This window comes from Anabrus simplex, chromosome 4, assembly GCF_040414725.1.
Source record: "Anabrus simplex isolate iqAnaSimp1 chromosome 4, ASM4041472v1, whole genome shotgun sequence".
Classification (NCBI taxonomy): domain Eukaryota; kingdom Metazoa; phylum Arthropoda; class Insecta; order Orthoptera; family Tettigoniidae; genus Anabrus; species Anabrus simplex.
In genome coordinates, this window is record NC_090268.1 from 366119741 (window position 1) to 366134041 (window position 14301).

At 35.7% G+C, this 14301-nt stretch overlaps 1 protein-coding gene across 1 annotated transcript in view; it reads left to right on the forward strand.

Annotated features, from left to right (window-relative positions):
* Positions 1 to 14301, forward strand: part of l(2)k09022 (HEAT repeat containing 1 homolog l(2)k09022) — a 371041-nt gene that overhangs the window by 237124 nt on the left and 119616 nt on the right. The window contains exon 14 of the mRNA XM_067145803.2: positions 8490 to 8633. Coding sequence (XP_067001904.2) covers positions 8490 to 8633 — 144 coding nt within the window. The remainder of the gene's footprint in view (positions 1 to 8489; positions 8634 to 14301) is intronic.

A 14301-nucleotide genomic window follows, 5' to 3' on the forward strand; every position in this document is an offset into this window, starting at 1 on the left:
TTATCCTCACACCACACGACGTTCAAGCCTAGGTGGTAAATGTTGTATTTACTATGGAAGAGAGTTCAGCACAGCCTAGGTCATCGACACCAACAAGTTTCAAACCTTCTTGGGAATAAGAGTATTTGATACTTCAAGAAAATAACACACAAAATGTTTAATATGTAGTAAAATATTGAATTACATCAAAAATTGAATCTGCAGCGCCGTTGTTCCTTATTACATAAAATAAATTTCATCGTAAAGTCCGTATTGTCGTACGTATACTTTAAGGTTAAGTTAATATTCCACCTTTACAATACCATAAGTTCATTGTTTATTTATTTAAACAACATTATTAAATAATACAGGACATGTTTCGTCTGACTTGTAGACAACATCAGCTGTAAGATATTCAAGAAAAGGCTTTAAAAAGGACAAGCACAGAACAAACACAATAAAATAAATCGGTTGTCGAACACATCAATCAAAATAGCGAGGATGTCCAGATTGTTTCAAGTATGCAGCATATCAACGGCACACTCAAGAAGAATTTTAACAACAAGCTTTACTATATCGTTCCCATGTGTGTGAATTTAAGTTTTTTCGTCAACAGGATTTGAATGTTTGTACTTGAAACAGTCTGGACATCCTCGCTATTTTGATTGACGTGTTCGACAACCGATTTATTTTATTGTGTTTGTTCTATCCTTGTCCTTTTTAAAGCCTTTTCTTGAATATCTTACGGCTGATGATGTCTACTAGTTAGACGAAACATGTCCCGTGTTATTTAATAGTGTTGTTTAAATAAATAAACAATAAACTTATGGTATTTTAAAGGTGGAATATTAACTTAAAGTTGTTCCTTATGTCATTCCAACAAGCATGATAAATATGAACGCCGAGAAAGCATAGCATTACTGGAAAAACTTAAAAATAACACATTTGTGGATTTACGTACATTTCACATTACCCTACTCAACTCTGTTTATATTATAAGGTTTGATAATTCCTCAGAGATGATTTATTTATGTACCGGTATGTATTTCATTGCTGTTTTTCATATGGTAACATTTCCGAGTGGCAGGTACATACCTTGCACGTTATAATTCTCTTATTTTGGTCCGTATTGAATTGTACATTAAAGTCAAAGAAATATTATGTGTATTTAATTCCACTTATTCAAGACATAAAAAGTGATTTTAATTAAGAATTAAATCTTGTGAAGTAAATTATAGGGACATGTTTTGCCCTTTTTCTAAGGGCATGTTCAGCCTTAATCTCAAACCTGAAAGATAATAAATCAGGATCCTGATTGCTCTTAATTGTAGTTTTTTAAATAAATTACAAATTATAAAAGAGAGGATAATGTAGGTACATATGTCAAAAAATGAGCGAGAGGGATATCGGTAGTTAAGATATTCTTATAAAAAAGCCTCTATAAAGCCTTACAAACAGTCCTAAGTTATATACTTTTATGAATATCCTTGTCTAAAAATGTGGTAACAAGTTGCATATTAGCAGTTCTATCATCATCATCATTGACCAACTCCAGTTTCCCAGGTGTGGTATACGAGCCCCTTCCATTTAGTTCTGTCCATGAACCATTCTTCGTTCACAATCCGCTCCCAATCCTGACCTCTCTCCTCTACATCCTTCTTCACTAAGTCTGTCCATTTTTCTCTAGTCTGCCCACTAGTCCCTTTCCCCTGATTTCTCTTTCATACTCCTTTCTTGCAGACCTGTTGGCACTCGTTCTTTTCACATGACCAAACCACTTCAGTCTTGCCTTTTGGATCTTCTGGAGTAACGAGTCTTCTAGTCCTATGTCTTCTGACTTTTTCATTCCTGATTTTATCCCTCCTGGTCTTCTGGATCATTGTGCGTAGGAACTTCATTTCTGCTGCTTGGAGTTTCGAGTTGTCCTTTCTTGTTAATGTAGCGGTTTCCAGGCTGTATGTGAGGATAGGGGTGTAGTATGATTTATACAGTGTCATCTTGGTTTTGAGTGGTACTTGTTTATCCCATAGTAGCTGTCTTACTTGAAGGTAAAAATGTATTGCTTTGCTGATTCGACTGTTTACTTCATATTTAGCTAAGTTATCCTTGGACATTATACTACCCAAGTACTTAAATTCTGTGACACTGTCCAGCTTAGTGCCATTTAGCATGATTTCTGGCTGATTCTGTACCTTCAACACCACCGTTTTAGCCTTGTTGATGTTTAATCCATATCTCTCAAACTCCTGTGACCCCACCCCTGCAGTCTCTCTTCTGCATCTTTCTCTGAGTTACCCCAAATTACTACATCAAATGCAAATGCTTTTAAGGCTTGTTGCCCCTTTTCTTTTAGCGCCTGTAATATGGTATCCATTACATGATAAATAATAGGGGCGACAAAGCACTACCTTGTTGTACTCCCCTTTTTGTCTTAAACCAGTCTGACAGTCCAGAACCGACTTGTACACAGCTTTTGGTTTTCTCATAAAGCACTTAACTTTTGAAATTAGACTGTCTCGAACTTCGAGCTTTCTCAGGCTCTTCCAAATAAGCTCCCTTGGTATGCTGTCATAGGCCTTTATGATGTCAAGGAACAGTAGATATAAAGGCTTCTCTTTTTCCCAATGTTTTTCCATCAGCATCCTGACAGCAAATATAAGATCTGTTGTTGATCTTCCAGGCCAAAAGCCATATTGTTCCTCTTCTAAAAGTGGTTCTACAATTTCTCGTAATCTATACTCTATAATTTTTTCCAGAATTTTTAGTCCATGAGAGAGTAGAGTGATGCCACGATAGTTGGTACATTTCCGTATGATGCCTTTCTTTTATTAAACTGCACCCTGTATTGGTTGAGGGCGTAAGAAATAAGTTTGGAGCCTAAACAGTTCAATCTTTAGAATAATGACGAAGAAATATGTTACTGATTACTCCAAGTAGAGTTTAAATAAATTTTAAAGCTAGTTTGTAGTTAATCTTTTGTGATGAGACAATTCTGTTGCCCTCCCAAATTATGCTGTAGGAGTGAGGGAAATGCTTGATAGTAAGTAGCCACAACTTATAAAGTTCTATGAGAACACAGTTAATTCTACCAAAAGGCACCCTGTAAAGGTTGAGGGCGTAAGAAATCAATTTAGAACTTAAACAGTTTGATCTCTAGAATAATGATGAAGAAAAGTATTTCTGATCACTCCACGTGGGGTTTAAAATAAAATTTAAAGTTGTTAGTTTGTTGTTAATCTTGTGTGATGGGAATAAGTCTGCAGTCTTCTTAAAGTACGTACGAGTGAGGAAGAGTGCTCGTTGGCAAGTAGCTGTGTTTATATTAGCTGGAAGGTGCGACTGGGGCTTCTTATATAGAGAGTCGAAAGGAAAATGTGGTTTAAAGTTTGTAACAAGAGGAGATGTATGTATTAAGGAATGAAATTGAAGGAAAGGAGACCAATTGACATCATAATTGATAAAGGGGTAAGTAAATTTACACACATCGTTTTTTCTATGAACTCCCATTTTCACACCAGGCAAATGCTGGGGCTGTACCTTAATTAAGGCCACGGCCGCTTCCTTCCCATTCTTAGGCCTTTCCTATCCCATCATCGCCATAAGACCTATCTGTGTTGGTGCGACGTAAAGCCAGTAGCAAAAATGTCATCCCTCTCGCTCATTTTTTGACGCATGTACCTACATCATCCTCACTTTTATAATTTGTAATTTATTTTTAAAAACTACAATTAAGAGCAAACAGGATCCTGATTTATTATCATTCAGGTTTGAGATTAAGGCTGAAGATGCCATTAAAAAAAGGGCGAAACATGTCCCTATAATTTACTTCATAAGAAATTAATTCTTAATTAAAATCACTCTTTATGTATTGAATAGGTGGAATTAAATAAACATTAATATTTCTTTGACTTTAATGTACAATACGGACCAAAATATGAGAATTATAACGTGTAATGTAAAAGCCAACCAGGCATATTACATGTTAACAAATATCTCAACCTGAAAGTTAATTGGTACCAAGATTCTTTGGACATGTCCAAAGGAAAAACTTATCATCTCCTTATTTAGTAAAAACCCAAAACAAAACCAATGAAATTTGGCTTAAAAACAAAATTAAAACTTTCTACAGGAGGAAGTCCCTCCTAAACTTACAACTATACAGACTACACTTATCAGTGTCTCGATATGTAGCCCCTATAGAATGGAATTCATTTCAATTACTAGATTACAAATTAAATATTATTCTAAATAAGAAACAATTAACTTTAGATATTAAAAAAACTCACCTATTTGAAAGAAAATCAGCCACAGTCACCCAAAAGGCACGAAGAAAGAAGTAAAAAGATTCCTTCTTTCAACAACACACCCGCCATAGTTAATTTAACTAGTACGATCTTTTCAGAATAAGAAATGGAATTCTTAAGTAAAGGGTTAAAACATAATTGGCCTGGTATACAAAAAGAAAACAATATTATCACCACCATAGCAGAGGTCGAGACTAATATCTCTAAACTCCCATTGAAATTACAAAATGATACTAGATATGAAATATAAAAGAAACTACCAACATTAACAGAGGGATTAAATAAAAATGCTAATCTCAACCACACTAAGTTAATTAAAGTCATGAAAAACAAAATAAAAGATAATAATATAATAACTAAAGCTGACAAGGCGGAAACTACAGTTATATTAGATAAAATGAATTACATTAAAAATCTGAAGATTTTTCACAGACATACTTACACAATAGTTAATAAAGATCCCAGAATAAGAATCCAACGGAATTTAAAAACAATATTAATGAATTCTACATTTTTACTGAATGAACAAAAACAGCAAAAACTAATCCTAATGAACCGTAATACCCCCACAGCAAGAGCTTTACCTAAATTACATAAGAAAGATATACCCATGCGTAAAATCATCAATTGCAGAAATAGTCCGACATATAAAACCTCAAACTATATCCACAACTTTCGCAAAAAAAATTACATTTTCAACAATAAAAAATTCAGTAGACTTTGTGATACTTTAAAAAGAATTCACCTTATTACCCAACCACATTATGTGCTCTTTTGATATTACTAACGTGTATTCTAATATACCGGTCAAAAAAACTGTAAATATTATCAAAGACAACCTTGCAAAACATAGTAAACTTAGCAAGCTTAAATTACAAGGCTTCTTAAGAATCCTAAACTTTGTTCTAAAAAACAACTATTTTACTTTTAATGGTAAAATTTACCATCAAGATGGCCTAGCTATGGGAGATCCCTTACTTGGCATCTTAGCCGACATCTATTTAGATTCTTTAGAACATAATAAAATCATAATTATTAATAACAAACTCAATAACAATAATGAGATATTACATTTTTTAAACAACCTGGACCAAAACATTAAATTTACTAAAGAAGACGAAATCAACGGATCCTTAAATTTCCTAGATATCACAGTAACACTTAATAATGATAACTTTGACTTCCAAATTTATAGAAAAACCTACTCACACCTCAACAACAATAAAAAATACTTCATTACATTCCAATTCCCATAAACTAGCTATCTTTCACAGCTTAATTTACAGAGCCTTAAAAATCCCTCTATCACCTAAAAACATTAAAGCAGAACTCAGTTATATAATAGATTTAGCAAAAAATAATGGGTATAAACTAGAAACAATTAACCATTTAATCAACAAGATCAAATTCAAATTAACAATAAAACTCATCCCTGACAGAGCCAAAAAAACCAAGTTTATTACTTTCACTTACAACAATCCAGACATTTACCAGGTCTCAAACCCCATAAAAAAACCAAAACACATGCATAGCCTTTAGAAGAACCAATACTAAACAGAAATTATTCTTCAATCACAACACAGTCAATTTAAACATCATCATTTATTCAGGTTCAGGCATATACAGGCTCGCTTGCACGCAATGTGGCGTCTCGTACATTGGACAAACAGGCCGAAGTTTTCACATTAGGTACTTGGAACATTTTAATGCCATCAAACACAACAAGTTTTCAGCTATCAGTTCCTATATGAAAGAAACAGGACATCATTTCACTACTATAGATCAAGACCTCACAATTGATGAATGCATTAGAAAATATCTATATATTTTTAGACCAATACTATAACAAAAATCTCAATGATATAATGATATAATTGAAGTAAAAAACCCATTATACGAAATATTACCAAAATTATTACAATCACTAAATTTAAAACAATAAAACATTCTAAATAATCTTAAATTATCATCTTCGAGGACCCGTACTATTTTAAAAAACACAACTCCTACCCTGTCCTTCCCCGCAAATCCATCACAACCAATAACACATAAATTTAACAGCCCGCCTAATCCCCCACCTCCACCACAGCAACCTCCCCTAATCTCACATCGTTATAACACCAGAAGCAGAAGTGTCAGTCATTTCAACACTACCATAGCAACTGATTAACACTAAACAGTCGAAAACATTTTTCTTTAACTCACCTTCACGTTAACCAATTAACATCATAATTGATAAAGGGGTAAGTGAATTTACACACTTCATTTTTTTCTTTGAAATCTCCTTTCCTTCAATTTCATTCCTTAATATGTAAATCTCCTCTTGTTACAAACTATAAACCACATTTCCCTTTCGACTCTCTATATAAGAATACACAGTCGCACCTTCCAGCTAATATAAACACAGCTACTTACCATCGAGCACTCTTCTTCACTCGTACGTGCTTTAAGAAGACTGCAGGCTTATCTCATCACACAAGATTAACAACAAACTAACAACTTTAAATTTTATTTTAAACCCCACATGGAGTGATCAGAAATAATTTTCTTCGTCATTATTCTAAAGATCAAACTGTTTAAACTCTAAATTGATTTCTTACGCCCTCAACCTTTACAGGGCACCTTTATAATAGAATTAACTGTGTTCTCGTAGAACTTTATAGTTGTGGCTACTTACTATCAAGCATTTTCCTTGCTCCTACAGCGTAAATTGGCAGGGTGGCAGAATTGTCTCATCACAAAAGATTAACTACAAACTGGCTTTAAAAATTTAAACTCCACTTGGAGTAATCAGTGACATTTTTCTCCGTCATTATTCTGAAGATTGAACTATTTAGGCTCCAAACTTATTTCTTATGCCCTCAACCAATACAGGGCGCAGTTTAACAAGATTTGATGCAGCAATAATTGTGTTCTTGTAGAACTGCTAATATGCAACTTGTTACCACATTTTTAAACAAGGACATTCATAAAAGTATATAAATTAGGACTGTTTGTAAGGCTTTATATAGGCTTTTTTATAAGACTATCCTAACTACTGACATCCCTCTTGCTCATTTTTTGATGCATGTACCTATATTATCCTCACTTTTATAATTTGTAATTTATTTAAAAAACTACAATTAAGAGCAATCAGGATCCTGATTTATTATCTTTCAGATTTGAGATTAAGGCTGAAGATGCCCTTAAAAAAGGGCAAAACATGTCCCTATAATTTACTTCATAAGATTTAATTCTTAATTAAAATCACTCTTTATGTATTGAATAAGTGGAATTAAATAAACATTAACATTTCTTTGACTTTAAAGTACAGTAATGCCATGGTATGCAACCCGCCTGTCCTCTGCTCTCTTGTCACATGACTGACAGCCGTCCGGAGCGGAGCAAGTAACACCGGCTCCCTGGAGCGAGTACTTTATGACATCTGGCTTATCCTACACAAAACTATAGCCTTTCCCCATGAAGACCAAAAAGAGAACTGCCATTTCATGGTTGTCTTCTTAATTGCTCTCAGCTTATTGGGATAGCTAGCCACTCCAGTTCCTCCCCCACCCACCCCCATCCCCCTCATCCCCCCCAGAAACCAAGAGAAATGGGGTAAAATAAAAGTTGCCCATATTTTGCGGATCATTTAGCTGTAAGCTTACGTACATTAACCGTTCTGAAGTTGTTTTTTTGGTTTCCATTTATACATCAGACATTGATGGTACTGCACCTTAATTAAGGTCATAAAAACATACCTTTGTTTGTGCAACATTAAGCAGCCCATATGTTGCCCATGTGTTATGGATTACTTAGTTGTAAGATTAACATACAAGCGGTGGTGGCAGCTTGCAAAATAAAAATAGAAATATAAACCAAAGTTCCTTATCCAACCTTGTACATTGCCAACCTGGTCATTGCTGTCAGCTGGAGACTGCTGATCAACCACCTTGACCTGGTTTTTAGTTGCAGTAGAATGATCTGTTCCTATCAACTCATCTGTCACCCAACAGTATTTGCACCACCAATGAAAGTATTGACTATACCCAATGTTGCTCAACTTTGGAGTTATTAGATCCATTGTTTCAACATGGTTAACCAGCTATTGGGAATAATAAATGTATATTTAACTGTTACTCTAATTTAGTCATTCTAATTTACTCTGTCACATGAACATTTGATTTCTGTAATCTTTATATTCATATACTTAATTTTATGTTTCAGATCTCTGTATGAACCACCTTCTTTGAATCTGTTAAAAGCAGTTGCTTGGAGACGAGGTATCACTTTGTTGGAGTTAATTCAAAATAAAAAGAAGTTGCATTCTGTCCACCTTTTACTACCAGTTTTGTCTGGTATTCTACAGAGGTAGGGTGTGTTTTTTAATCTTTTTTAGAATTAAGATTCCTTTTTTATTATGGAGCTATGGAATAAACCAGTTTGCCTGACCTTGACTTGGTGTAAACTTGCGTTTAATGCAAGAAACTTCAAGTCCTGGAAATTATTCCATGAGAACAATTGTCATTGTATATTTGGTTCAGTGTCATTTATGCTAGGGTAGAACCCGCGTTTAGCTTAAAAATCGTTGAAATTCTGAAGTATTAATTTATTTCTATTACTGTAGTTATGGTTCATCGTAGTTGTCGTCATCGTCATCATCATCATCATCATCCTTTCCCCTTATCTAACTCTTGACATATCAGGGCATATCCCTACTTTCCTATCTCCTTCCATCATTCATCTCCCATCACTTTGTTCAGGTCCAGGTTTCTTCTTCTTCTTTTTGGACTCTTCTTTATTGAATCGATCCACCTTGTTCTGCACTGGTTATGCAGTGTTAAGAACCTATGAATAAGATGTAAGCTTTATAGGGATGAATGAAGCCCAAAATGGAATTTGTCAAGTAATCTTTATATTCGCATACTTAATTTTATGTTTCAGTCTGTATGGAACCACCTTCTCTGAATCTGTTAAAAGAAATTGCTTGGGAGCGAGGTATCACTTTACTGGAGTTGCATTGTGTCCATCTTGTACTGTACTGCCAGTTAGCTTAGTGCTAAAATGAGATATCGGGCTCGCATATATGTCCGACCTAAGCAGAGCGCGTTGGTCTCATATAGCGACTGTCACGGATCGAGCAAGCTGAAAACTGACGATGTCACTTGAATGGTGACCATTCTAAGAAACACGCTGCTTTGCTCACGCGTATGCTTATGGACGTTGCTGTATGACATTTGGTACAATATTTTGGTATCGATATTCAAATCGCAAAAATATCTATACCTCGGTAATATTGGAAATAACTATTAATATCAAAGGTTTTGTTCAATATTGGCAGAATTGTGTCGACAGATCAGTATTTTCCTGTTAGCAATGCTCTTCATCGATGGACTTGGTAACAAAAATCTAACTTCTTGAATATATCCATTGTGATATCTCGAACAGTAAATTTGTATCAGATATAAACACTTGGAAATTAGAGGTTCTATAACTGTTGACCTATGCGGCTGAGACCTGGACAATGACGAGTAGGGAGGAGAATAGAATTCAAGTCGGTGTAGTGAAATACCTGAGACGTATGATATGAAAGACAAAGAAAGACAGATTGAGAAACGAAGATGCCAGAAGGAGGTCAGAATGGGAAACCTAGAGTTGATAGGAGTAAACTAAGATGGTTTGGACATGTAAAGAGGTTGGAGGAGCAAAGAATACCAAAACAGATGATGGAGATGAAGTTAGAGAGAAGAGAGGGAGACCTGGAACAAGGTGGATGGATTCAATAAAGAGGCTTGCAAGGAGAAGAAACCTGGCCTGAGACAGAATGATGGAAGAAGAATGGTGGAAGGAGAGAGGAAGGTGCAGAAGTGCCATAAGTGCCTCAGCCCAGCAGGAGCTGGGTAGGAAGAAAGGAGGATGATAACTGTTGTTATACACATCTTTTGATTAGATAAAATTTATATTTCTGAAGATACTTAGACGTTCATGAAAAATATAATAATTGAAAATACCTCTGTCATTATCATTGCACGTTAAATGCACACAAAGTGTGAAAGATCGGAAATTATATTCACACAATTTATATAAAATACAGTTTTTTAATACATGTAATATGAATTGAGAAATTTGAGTTTAGACAAAATTAGTATTTCTGAAGATATTTGGAAGTTCATAAAAAATATAATAATTGCAAATGTCTGTTATTAATCATTGCATATTAAAAGCGCATGACGTGTGAAAGATAGGACATTATATTTTGCACAATTTGTATAAAGTACAGTTTTTCAATACAGCCAATATGAATGGAGAAATTTGACATTTCCTGTTGTGGCCTCCTCAATATCGCTACACAACTACTGAACAAAGTGGCTTCACATTTTCATGTGCTGCAGCTGTGGAGCCAAGTTTTGCATTTGAGAGTTGAGTGAATTCGAACCCATTGTTCGCTGTCCTGAGAATGTTTATCTGTGATTTCCCATTTTCACTTCCAGGCAAATGCCACGACAGTTCCTATTCATAGGCTGAAAGCTATTCCTTCCACCTCCTTACCCAGTTTCGTTCACCATCATTCATTTCATGTTCATTAGCTTCTCAGATGAAGTTGGCACCAGGAAGGGCATCTGGGTGTAAAAATCATGTCATATAATTTCATCTCACCCCATCCTCGACCCATTATTAGGAAATGTGTTAAGGGGTAGACATATAATATTGTTGTGCTTCTGCATACTATTCGAATTATATATAGCCTAGTGCACACCCTGGCTATCCATAAACAAACAAACAAACAAACAAACAAACAAACAAACAGACAGACAAAATATTGAGCTGAACTTAGTTTCTGCTTCTGTATATGGTACCTAATCCAAAATAAGAAATATGTTGAATCGTACAGACAAAATTATATATTTATACATTGATTACTGCTAGGCATTAAAGAACTCTATGTTTCTAATCAGGAGAGAAAACGACTATTGCTAACACTGACCTGTATACAAAGTGATAATTTTATTAGGAACACATACCCAATAATGGGTTGTTGCCCCTTGCTAGTGATCATGGCTTGCAAATTTTAGGGGACAGATTCTTCAGAGTGATGTATGTTGTTCATGTCTAATTCAAACCATGCCTGCTGTAGCATCTTGTGTAGTTGATGCACATTTTGTGGAGGAGTAGGAGTAGCCCCCACAGCACGTTCCAGACATGCTCATTTGGATTACAGTCTGGGGAATTGGGGGCCATGGCATTGTCATGTTCCTCCAGCCAGTCTGTAGTGGCCTGATTGTGAGCCTTGTGACACGATGCATTGTTTTATTGGAATATGACGTGGTTGGGAAAGACTGCCTGGAGATATAGGTGCAGATAATCAATCATATGACAAGTTCCTGTCGTCTTCACCACTCAAAGTGTGAGGTACAATGACTGAAGGTCCTGGAGTATACAGGGAGAATGCTTTCCAGACCATGCCACCACCACCACCGCTGGCCTGTTGGACATCCATGGTACAGGCAGGGGAGGCTACCATGTGCTGTTTATGCCTGATGTGAACAGGTGCAACAGGTCTCATCATTCTAGACAATCCTCTTCCATGCATCCAAGGTCTACTGTCGCCTTACTTGGGCCCAGATGAGGCATTATTTGTGATGACGTGGGGTCAACTAGGGTACCTTTGTTAGTCTACTGCTCCCAAACCGGAGTTGACACCAAGTACATTGCTTGGTCATTGTCAAAACTGATCGTACCTACTGGCTGTTGTTTTGGTGGGTCAGGTGTTCTACTGTAGAGCATCATTGGTGAGATATCAGTTGTGACCCCCGACCTTCGCCTCACTGATCAATCACTCGATGCCAGCTGTAGTTTGATCTTCTGCTCAGTATCTGTCCATGATTCCTCTGTTCTTGGTACACCCTCGGTACCATTGTATAGGAACAGCCAACAAGAACGGATACTACCGAAATGCACGTCTGGGTCCCAATTATCTGTCCACGGTCAAAATCGCTTAAGGGGCCATGTTCACCCATCTCTGACAAATGTTATTGCCTTACGTCAACGTTTACTCAAGCAATAGAGAAGAAAGTGTTTGGGTAATTGGGTTATAGGGACCTCTACCATATGTACTAACTGTGGTTTTAACATAGGATGCCAGGAATACATTCTCTCCATTTCTCAGTAATAGACATACTATATAACATGGAAAAATGCTCCCAAATTCTGCAAACTAACATTCATAAAAGGCAGTATCATGCAAGTTAACATTGTATATGTGCCAAAGTCAGAAGAAAAGTCTTATTATGCAATATTAAACATTCAAATATTCGCTATTAAACCCAAAATCTTCAAAATATGCATTATGCATGAATTTTCTCCTAAAATGGCTGAAACATGCAAACATGCACGGAAAAATAACGGTTATTTGGAATTGTTAAGTCAAAAAACGCATATTTTGCGAAGTTTGAGACGTGTAAGTAGCTTATTTACAAACAAGCTTTTGCATGGAATTCCGGGCTCTAGTTATTGCATAACTTTAAAGAAAATAGCAAATAGATTTGATGAATTTCACAACAGTTGTCTTGTCAGGCATCAGAATACAATTATCAGATCCACATCAATGCGGACTTCATTGAGGGTATAAGGAAGCCCTTACGTTTCCCACTGATCCACGAAGGAAGCTGTCACAATGTCTGAGATGCTCTTATGTGGTAAGATCTCATATTTGCACTCAAGATGTTATAACAAAGCATTGGGAGGAAGGTTACAACTTCGTGGCTGTTGTTGAACAGCAGTGAACAGAAATCAGTGAAGCAACAGAAGTCCTATGTAAATTTTATCTTGCCATCATTTTGGGTAAACAAAAACATTTAAAAAACTGAAGTGTTTATGCAAAGCAAATTATTGTATGTAGCTTACTTATTTAAAAATTATTACATATTTAGGCCTATGAAGAAGATTTATGTACAAAGAGATCTGGATATTTACATTTCCTGTTTTAAATTGAATTATTCTGTAAATTATAGAAAGGGATGTGTATTTTTATACATCACTTGTGAGGCAGGGTGTGCCACATGTAAGTGGCCCTTTCCTGTCGTTTTGTAATATCCGCTAATATGCAAATTCAGCAGAAAGGATTATTCTAGAAGATCATTGTCATTGGCCAAAACACAAGTGCTTTTATTGGCCAGTATATTGCGATTTTTAATTGCTGAATGTGGCAAACTGGAGTGTTGCTATTGGTTATTTGTAATCACTGGATTTCCTGTTTGCGGCTCCTCACGTGTGCGTGTTAATTTGTCAGCGTCTTTGAATTTGTGTCCGTCCCACAATGGGTCTTCAGCCGGCCAAAGTAAGCGCTATGTTATTGTCTTATGTTATTTAAATGCATTCTTGTGTTTCGGATTATTCCCACTTAATGTAACTTCAGTAATTATGTAGAATTTCATTTTGTGTACCGGAGTTGCCTGTTATGCTAGTCCGCAACATGTTGTTTACGGAGGCAAACCCTCTTTTCTAAATTACAATTTTGTAATTGTAAGTAACTGTAACACACTTTCTTGAATAGTGTAATTAATTTTTGTTTCTTTCGAGGTTGCCTCCTTTCATTCTGTAAACTTAACTTAATGTGAACCTCTATGCCAAAGTTTGTTCGTGACTGAAGAGCTTAATTGTTTCCCTTACACATCTTTGTTTTGTGTCTCAAGTATCGGTTAATTCGCAGTTCATTTATTTGTTCATTTATAATTGTATGTTCACTTTCTCAATAATTATTTGTCTGTTGGGTGTATTATTGTATTTTCTCCCCCATAACGTCATACGTTCCCATGGACCTCGTAGGGTCCCCGCACGTTCCACAATCCTGTCTTAGTGGTAATTTTTAGGCCTGTAAGTGTTCCCTTGTATTTGATTTAAGTTTGAGTATTGAAAGTTATCCGTCACGTTTCCATGCTCTGATGTGTATTCACCGCCACTGTGTCATTTTACTATCCTTCTATTCACATTTTGTGCCAACCTTTAATATTATTTTTATTATTATTTTCACATTATTATT